Raw genomic sequence first — 8,832 nt, 5'->3', positions numbered from 1 at the left:
TGCGCCACCATCGCCCTGCTCGGAACTAGCTCTTATAGACCAAGCCGGCCTTGAATTCACAGAGGTCCAAGTTCTGAAATTAAAGGTGTGCACCACCACTGCTCAGCTGCAATCCACATTTAAATATTCAGATAATTGCATTATCTGCTTCATTTAAAAATTATGCTACGCTGCTTGCAAAAATGATTTGAATGGAGATAGCGTATTTTAGTAATGTAGCACTGCTGGTCAGAGGTAGTAGATCTATACAGCTTCACATTTACTCCACAGAGTTTTCGTCCTCCTTTCTTTTGAGAGCAGGTCTTGATAGTTGTCTGGGCTAGTTTCAAACTTGGAATCCTCCTGTTTCAGTCCCCTAGTTGCTGAGATTATAGGCATGTGCCACTGTGGTAGCTTGATTTTCTTATGGATCTGTAATTCACATATGGTAAGCAGCAAATTTGTTTTGTTTCCACAGGTATGTTTGCCATTCGTGCTGATCATGATTTTGTAGTTCAGGAAGACTTCATGAAAGCAGTCAGGAAAGTGGCTGACTCTAAGAAGCTGGAGTCCAAACTAGACTACAAACCTGTGTGATTTGCTATCAGGTTTTTGATGGCTGCATGACAGACATTGGCTTAATGTAAAAATAAAGTTAAGGAAAATAATGTATGTATTGGCAGTGACCTCATTAAAAGTGAATAAACATGTATGAGCAACATAATAGTATGTAATTTAGTAATTCTTTTAAAATTGATACAGAAGAAAGTTGTATGTTAATGTTGCAGTTACTGCAGCACAATTTACAAAAGACATGTTGAAGCTTTTCATAATTGCTTTGTGAGCATTTTGTACAACATTTAAATGATTTGAGATAGTACAGGAGAGCATTTCTTATGACTTATTTTATATTTTGTTTTCCTCATCCTGAAAAAATGGAATAAAATCTGTTTTAGTTGTCCTATATATATTCTTGTCTTTTCTAAGAGCACATTTATTCTAGTCTTTCTGGTTCAGTAAGTGAATGATTTGAGAGCCTGGATGAAATTGAAAATTGAAATGGGTCTTTGCATTTTTTTTAAAACAGTACTCATGAAGTTCACAAAATTGTCTTATACACCTTATGTGTGCGTGTGGGAACATACATGCATTTGCATCTTCCAGGAAGTACTTACTCTTTACCTACTTCCATTAGCCTACTTGATAGTTAACTTTAACTTTTTTTATGATTAGAAGTACTGCTTATAGTTCATTTGGTAATGTGAAAAAATAGTTTCCTTTTGAGGCTGTTATGGTCTGGATCCAGGAAAAATCTGTATTACAGAGATACATAATTTTGCATATACATGGTTTCCAGAGATGCATTTTTTCCTAGGCTCACCATGGATTCTGTACATATCTGTGGGGGGACCAGGCTGAGCATATCTAGAAATGTTTAGAAGTTCTGTTACTTGCACACAAGTCTTTCTAATTTCATGTGGCAATCAAAGTTATATAAGGAAATCATCATTGCCTAAAGATTGAGATTATTTATAGTTAAGGATTGTTTAGACAAAGTTATCAAACTTCAGTTTCATATACCAAAGGACCAATCATAAATCACCTGTCTAGCTACATAATTTTTTTTTTTTTTTTTTTGGTTTTTCGAGACAGGGTTTCTCTGTGGTTTTGGAGCCTGTCCTGGAACTAGCTCTGTGGACCAGGCTGGTCTCGAACTCACAGAGACCCGCCTGCCTCTGCCTCCCGAGTGCTGGGATTAAAGACGTGCGCCACCACCGCCCGGCTCTAGCTACATAATTCTTTATGTTTCCCCTTTCTTTTTGAGACAGGGTCTTACTAGGTGGCCCTAGGTAGCTCACCTGGAAACACTACATGAAATAGGCTGGCCTCAACTCAGACATTCTCCAGCCTCTGCCTCCCGAGTGTTGTGATTAAAGACATTCATCACCATACCTACCATCTGATTACTTTTTAATTAAAAATTACTCGCACAGTATTCTTGCCTTTTACAGTTTTTCAGGCTGGATAACAGTTATGTAGAACTAGAGAACACGGAACCCTCTGGCCAATAAAGTAGGCTGGCCATCTACTTTATTGAACAATTCTACTTCTGGATCCATTCCATACACAAGATGAAGAGAATGAGAGGACGTCTAAGTTAAATACCCGTATGGCCCTTCCACTTTTTCTAAAGGATGAGTTTTAATAATAGTAAGTTCCAAGGTCTTTAGATAAAGTACTCTTCAAAATATAAAACAGCAAGACTGTTAGTTACACACCTTATAGGCAGTGAAACCAAGGATTCTCCAGAAGTTACAGCTGGGCCTGATGGTGTCCTTTAATTCCAGGACTCAAGAGGAGACTAGATAGATTGATTGTGGGTTTAAAGACGAGCTTGGCTGACAGAGTGAGATCCTAAGAAAGTATATTCCTAACCTTTAAAACCTTAACTCTAACGCACGCTCCGCTCATGGCACACATACACCCAAGCATGTTATATGTAGAAATTTAACTCAAAGGGAGCTATCATTTCTGGTGACTTTTATTATTTATCATTTCCAGGATTCTCTTGAGTTGTTACACTCGGGAGTTTCCTAAGAGGCCACTTTAAATTGTTTTAAGGAGATGGGTATCTCGTTTTCTGCATAGTCTAACATGGATTTAAACTGAACTCTTCCGGTCTGGGTTATAACTTCCTTCACAAATTGGGTGGGCAGCCTCCCTTCGGAGTGCCCATCTGGGAAGGTCGGCCTAGCTGGCCTGACAGCGGACAGCCTTCTCCTGGGACCTCCCCTCCCTTCCTCCGGCCACGGCCCCGCCCCGCAGGAGGCCCCGCCCCCCGCGTCTGCGCGCTCGCGGACGGGCGGGGCGGAGGCACGCTGACACCTGGCGGCGGCGGGGGCGGGCCGTCGGCGAGCGTGGGCTGGGATTGGCTGTGGCGAGTGGGTGGGGGCGGGAGGAGACGGTTATGGGCTCGTGCCTGGGCCGGATCCGGGCTGTCTGAGGGGCGCGAAGACCTGCGGGGGGGGACGGCCGCAGCATGGCGGCTGGCAGAGCGTCACCTTGCCCTCTGCCTTCCTGTTGCAGCCGCCTGGATACCGTGGTCCGCGAGTGCTCGCTGTGAGCCCGCCGCGCGTCTGCCCGCCGTCCGCCCGCCCTCCTTCCCGCGTCGCCTCCGCCAGCCCGGGGGACGGCCGGGCGCACCGCTGTCCCTCGCGCCGCGCCCACCCGCCGGATCCCTGGGACCATGGAGGACATGAAGCTGGAGTTCCCCTCGCTCCCACAGTGCAAAGACGACACCGAGGTGAGCGCCCGCCCCGCCGCAGGCCGACCCGGGACTCTGGCCGAGCCGCGACTCTAGCCCAACCGTCGTAGACGCTTCCCTTTCCCTTTGGGGGGCACCCGTGAGGTCCTAGTAGAGTACCCAACGTGAAGAGTACCCCTGGCCTCTCGCTTCTGCGTTGGAAATTTACTTGAAGATAGACTCATTTCTGATTGCCAAAGCAACACTCTGTGGAGTTGTTTTTAATCTGAGCTTGATGTTAAATTCACACGCGGGACACATAGCCCCACGTGTGGAATAGACCGGAGGCGTGAACTCTGGAATTGCACCCTCGTAATAGTTCCCCAAGTTGTTTTTTTTTTTTTTTAAAGTCACAAACCTAGCTTTGAATTTTAAAACTTTTAATCATAAGTCTTGCCCTAGGAGGCAATTTACTGTTGAGAGCAAATTACTTACCTTTACCTTCTCCCGATTCCTTGATTCAGGGTTCTTTTTCACTCCACCTTGATTTTTCTCTACCTACCACATGCAGAAATTCCCCCCCCCCTTTGTTGTAAGTATTTTATGGTATCAGAAACAATTAACTTGGAGTTCAGTAGAGGCTGTTAGTAACAAGACAAGGACTCTTAGCTGTGACACTGAATAGGATCAAGAAAGGATTCTAGAGTTTTGTTTGTGTGTTTTGAGACAGGGTCTGTCAACATAGCCCTGACTGTCCTGAAACTCAATATGTAGACTAGGCTGTCCTCAGACTCACAAAGATCCACCTGCCTCCCAATTCCAAGGAATGGGATTTTAACCGCGTGCACCCTTTCATCCCTCCAAGTGCTTAAAAGGTATTTGGAGGGTGGTATAGCTGCCACATTCGTGTGTTTCCACAACTTGGGAGGTGGAAGCAGAAAGATCAGGAGTTCAGGGCAGGCTTGGTTTGTATAGCAAGTTTGAGGCCAGTTTGAGTTACATGAGACCCTATCTCAAAAAAGTAATTGCTTTATTTTGGATTGAATTTATGCCACATACTCAATTCTATTGAATATCTTCATTTGATGTTTACTTTTTTGGTGTTTGTTTTGTTGTGGTGGGTTTTTTGAGACATAGTTTCTATGTAGCCCTGGCTGTCCTGGAACACTCTGTGCAGCAGTCTGTCTTAAATTTTTTTTTTTTTTGATTTTCGAGACAGGGTTTCTCTGTGGCTTTGGAGCCTGTCCTGGAACTAGCTCTGTAGACCAGGCTGGTCTCGAACTCACAGAGATCCGCCTGCCTCTGCCTCCCCAGTGCTGGGATTAAAGGCGTGCGCCACCACCGCCCGGCATGGAACTAGCTCTTGTAGACCAGATTGGCCTCAAACTCACAGAGGTCCGCCTTTCTCAGTCTCCTGAGTCCTGGTATTAAAGGTGTGTGCTGCCACCAAACCTAACTACTTCATTTAAATGATTTTTAATTTTAAGACAAGATCTTACATAGCCAGGCTGGCCTGAAAATTGCTGCAGCCAAGGATGACCTTTAACTTCTGATCCCCCAAGTAGATAACAGGCATTTGGAGAATTCTCTCTCTTATTTGTAGTAGTGATGCTTGAAACGTGAATTTATTTAAGTTGAATCATAAAAAAGAAATTTGTACTTTTTTCTTTAACATACAGTGATGTGAGTGAGGTATACTTTTTGTCTTCAAAGAAAAGTAATTTCAGTTCAGCAATCAGTTTCCCTTGTGATGGAACATGATGGAAGAACACGTAGCCTTATGACCTCCACTCAGGCATTGTTAGGAACCACACACACAGATTGAGGTTTACTTAGAATAAGGGTTATATCCAGGCATACCACAGTACACAGTGACTTCGTAGTCTTGACTCCTGGTTCTTTTTTTTTTTTTAAAGATTTATTTATTTATTATGTATACAACATTCTGCCTCCATGTATCCCAGCATGCCAGAAGAGGGCACCAGATGTCATTACAGATGGTTGTGAACCACCATATGGTTGCTGGGGATTGAACTCAGGACCTCTGGAAGAGCAGCCAGTGCTCTTAACTTCTGAGCTGTCTCTCCAGCCTGACTCAGCCTGGTTCTTTAGGCTTTTTAAATACACCTTAATTCTTCCCTCCCCTATTCTTAGAAATTCTCGTTTAAATTTTTTTTCATATTTTATTCTGTTTATAGTATATTTATTCCCTGGAAAAACTGTAACTTCTTACTGGGAATAATAACTTTTATCTGATATCGATTTACTATTTCTCAGTGATATATGTAAGGCATCAGGAACAATCAGCATTTTCTTCCACATAGAAAACCAAAATTTCAAACCAAATCCTGCTTTGGTAAAAGTGAAATTCAAGAAGAGAGATTTGAAGTTGAATGTAGTAGTGCGCACTTTTAATCCCAGTATACTCTGCTCTTGAAGCAGAGGGCAGGCAGATTTCTGCCAGGTTGAGACTACCCTTGTGTACATAATAAGTTCCAGGACAGCCAGGGCTACACAGAGAAATGGTAGGGATGGGGATGTTTAACTTGGGTTAAGTTTAGGCAATAGTTAAGGTTTTTTTGGGTTTTTTTTTTTTTTTTTTTTTTTTTTTTTTTTGAGACAGGGTTTCTCCGTAGCTTTTTGGTTCCTGTCCTGGAACTAGCTCTTGTAGTCCAGGCGGGCCTCAAGGGATTCCCCTGCCTCTGCCTCCCGAGTGCTGGGATTAAAGGCGTGCGCCACCACCGCCCGGCTGTTTTGTTTTTTTGAGACAAGATTTCTTTGTATAGTCCTAGAAGACCTGTAAACCAGGCTAGCCTAGAGATCCGGCTGCCTCTGTCTCCTGGGTTCTGGGATTAAAAGCATAGTCCACTACCACCTGACTTAGGCAGTACTTCTTCAGAGAAACTTTCCCTGTCTTTTACCAGCTCCTCTCACTGTTCTCTTTACCCCAGATATGTTTAATATTCCATACTACTGTAACCTTTGTTTTTATTTTATATACCTATGTCATAAAAATTATTGCACTTATTACATTTTTGTTGTCTTTTCATGATAGGCTGAACCTTCCATAAGAGGATATGTTTGTATGGTGTCTAGAGTTTGAGTCCCTAGAGCTCACTAAAATCTAGGGAGATGTGCTGTGATTTCAGAACATTGGAGCTGGAGAGATGGGATCCAGGAGCAAACTGGCTAGTAAGAGGAGTCAGAGTTCCAAGTTCAGCAAGAGACCCTACCTTAATAAGTAATGCAAAATAGTCATATGGACACACACTTTTAATCCTAACACCCAGGAGTCTGAGGCAGGCTGATCTCTGAGTTCCAGCCCAGCCTGATCTACATAATAAGTCCCAGATTAGCCAGGGGTACTCATTGAGACCCTGTCTCAAAATAAAACAAGCAAATAGATAAATAAATAATTAGAAAATAAAGAGCAACTGAGGAACACAGTAGATATCAACTTCCACCTCTATACCTGTACACCTACACACAAGCACACTTCCCACTCTATACAAGTGCACCTACACATACCACAATCTCCACCCCCTTAAAAAAAAAACGACAAACAGTTAATAATGGAAAGCCAGGCATGATTGTTCATACCTCTAATCCCAGCATTTGGGCAGTGTCAAAAGGATTGCCACAAGTACCAAACAGGGCTTGTCTGGGCTACATAGTAAGTCCTACGTCAGGCTTACCTTAGCCATAATGCAGGATACCACCACCACCCACAAAGAGAGAGAGAAGAGAAAAAGAAATAGGCTAGAGAGATCTAGCTCAATGCAGGTTTTTTGTTTTCTTAAAGGCTTATTTGGGCCTCTTGTCGTTAAGTACAAGATCAAGGGCCGTCATCAATTGATGGCCTTGTTGGTAGAGTCCCCAGGTAATATATGGTATCATATTACAAGAGACAAAGAATGGTGTGTGTATCTATTCATACATCTCTGTCTTGTATGTCAGTCATCTGATTTTCCTCCTCAGCAGGATATAGTAATTAGGATTATGCTAATAACATTATTTAAACATAATCACTTTTCAGAGGCCCCTCCAGCACACTATAGTTGTATTGATTTTTCCACCTTTTAATTCTCATAATAGAAAGATATTTCAACACCTTTTCCTTATTTTCCTTAGGAAATACACTCAAACCATATTTGAAATATAACTGTAGGTTTAGGATAAGACAGCTCTTGAAAATTAGGATCTGATCATGGCAACGGGAATAGTTTGAAATGAAATTTTCCCTAAACATTTCTAGGTTTCAGAGATCCATACTTATTACTTGTTGTCTAATAGGCTTGAAGTTCTCCAAAAAAGGTTATGTATGTATGTATGTGACCTGTGAATAGAAATAGCTTTCTATTCTCTTTCTGCTATATAATTTGCTTTTCACCTTAAGATATTATTATTATTATTATTATTATTATTATTATTATTATTATTATTATTAATAGCAGCATTGTCTCCCTTTGTATCCCTGGCTGTCCTGGAACTCATTATGAACTCACCAAGCTGGCCACAAACTCAGAGATCCACTTGCCTCTGCCTCCTAGATGCTGGGATTAAAGATAAATGTCACCATACCCTCCATAATAACATTTTAAAATATAAATATGGAAACAGTATCTCATGGTCTATTGTCTACAAGCTTACAGAGTTTGAAACAACTTTGAAATTTTGATTTTGTTTAAAAACTGACATGCCCTTAATCACAGCACTCAGGAAGCAGAGGCAGTCAGATCTCTGAGTTCGAGGCTAGCCTGGTCTACAAGAGCTAGTTCCAGGACAGGCTCCAAAGCTACAGAGAAACCCTGTCTTGAAAAAAACAACAACAACAACAACAACAAAAAAAAATGAGGTAAGGAGTTGAGTGGTATAACCCAGACCCAGAAAGTCAAATATAATATGTACTCACTCATAAGTGGCTTTTAGACATAAAGCAGAGAAAAGCCAGCCTACAGTCCATAGTCCCAGAGAACTTAACAAAGAAGACCCTAAGAGAGACAAGACATACATGGATCAGTCTCCATGGAAAGTAGAAAAAGACCAGATCTCCAGAGTAAATTGGGAACGTGCAGATCATGAGAGTGCAGAAGGGGAGTGGAGAAAAATATATAGCTCAATTAAAACAATAAAAAATAATAAATTTTTAAAAAAAGAGCTGAGCAGTGGTTTCATCCTTTGCGTTTGAGGATCTCTCTGAGTTACAGGATAGCCAAAACTACTCAGAAAAACCTTGTCTTAAAAAACCAAAGAGAGAGAGAAAGGTTCAAATTCCATTTTTTTTATGCTCTTTTTAAAAAACAAACAAACAAAAACTTAATAGCTTAATAGTATTGAAAGTTATCCCCCTACACCCAATGAAATCTTTTGGGGAGGGGAAGTACTTTAAAGACGCACTTGATCTTTGAGTTCTTTCTTCTACTTCTTGCTAAATTGAAGGAATTCAGAAAAGTTCACCCCAAAATAGTAGTGTTTGACATACTGATAACTTTGATATATAAAAACAGCAGATGTATAAGAGGCTTTCTGAATGCCCCTTAGTTGCCTATAGATACAAAAGGAATTTAGTTCCTTCTCAGGAGGTTTAGTAAACGACAGAAAATAACTTG

The 8,832-nt window shown here is 41.6% G+C and overlaps 2 protein-coding genes across 2 annotated transcripts in view; both read left to right on the top strand.

The window, feature by feature from the left end:
- Positions 1-943, top strand: part of Psmc6 (proteasome 26S subunit, ATPase 6) — a 25,330-nt gene extending 24,387 nt beyond the window's left edge. The window contains exon 13 of the mRNA XM_013349202.1: positions 458-943. Coding sequence (XP_013204656.1) covers positions 458-576 — 119 coding nt within the window. The 3' untranslated portion in view covers positions 577-943. The remainder of the gene's footprint in view (positions 1-457) is intronic.
- Positions 944-2,956: 2,013 nt separating this feature from the next.
- Styx (serine/threonine/tyrosine interacting protein) overlaps positions 2,957-8,832 on the top strand; it is a 34,538-nt gene continuing 28,662 nt past the window's right edge. Inside the window, exon 1 of the mRNA XM_005355386.2 lies at positions 2,957-3,283. Within this exon, the coding sequence (XP_005355443.1) occupies positions 3,227-3,283 (57 nt within the window). The 5' untranslated portion in view covers positions 2,957-3,226. The remainder of the gene's footprint in view (positions 3,284-8,832) is intronic.

Source organism: Microtus ochrogaster, chromosome 17, assembly GCF_000317375.1.
Source record: "Microtus ochrogaster isolate Prairie Vole_2 chromosome 17, MicOch1.0, whole genome shotgun sequence".
Taxonomy (NCBI): Eukaryota; Metazoa; Chordata; class Mammalia; order Rodentia; family Cricetidae; genus Microtus; species Microtus ochrogaster.
This window is presented reverse-complemented; position numbering and strand designations above follow the sequence as displayed.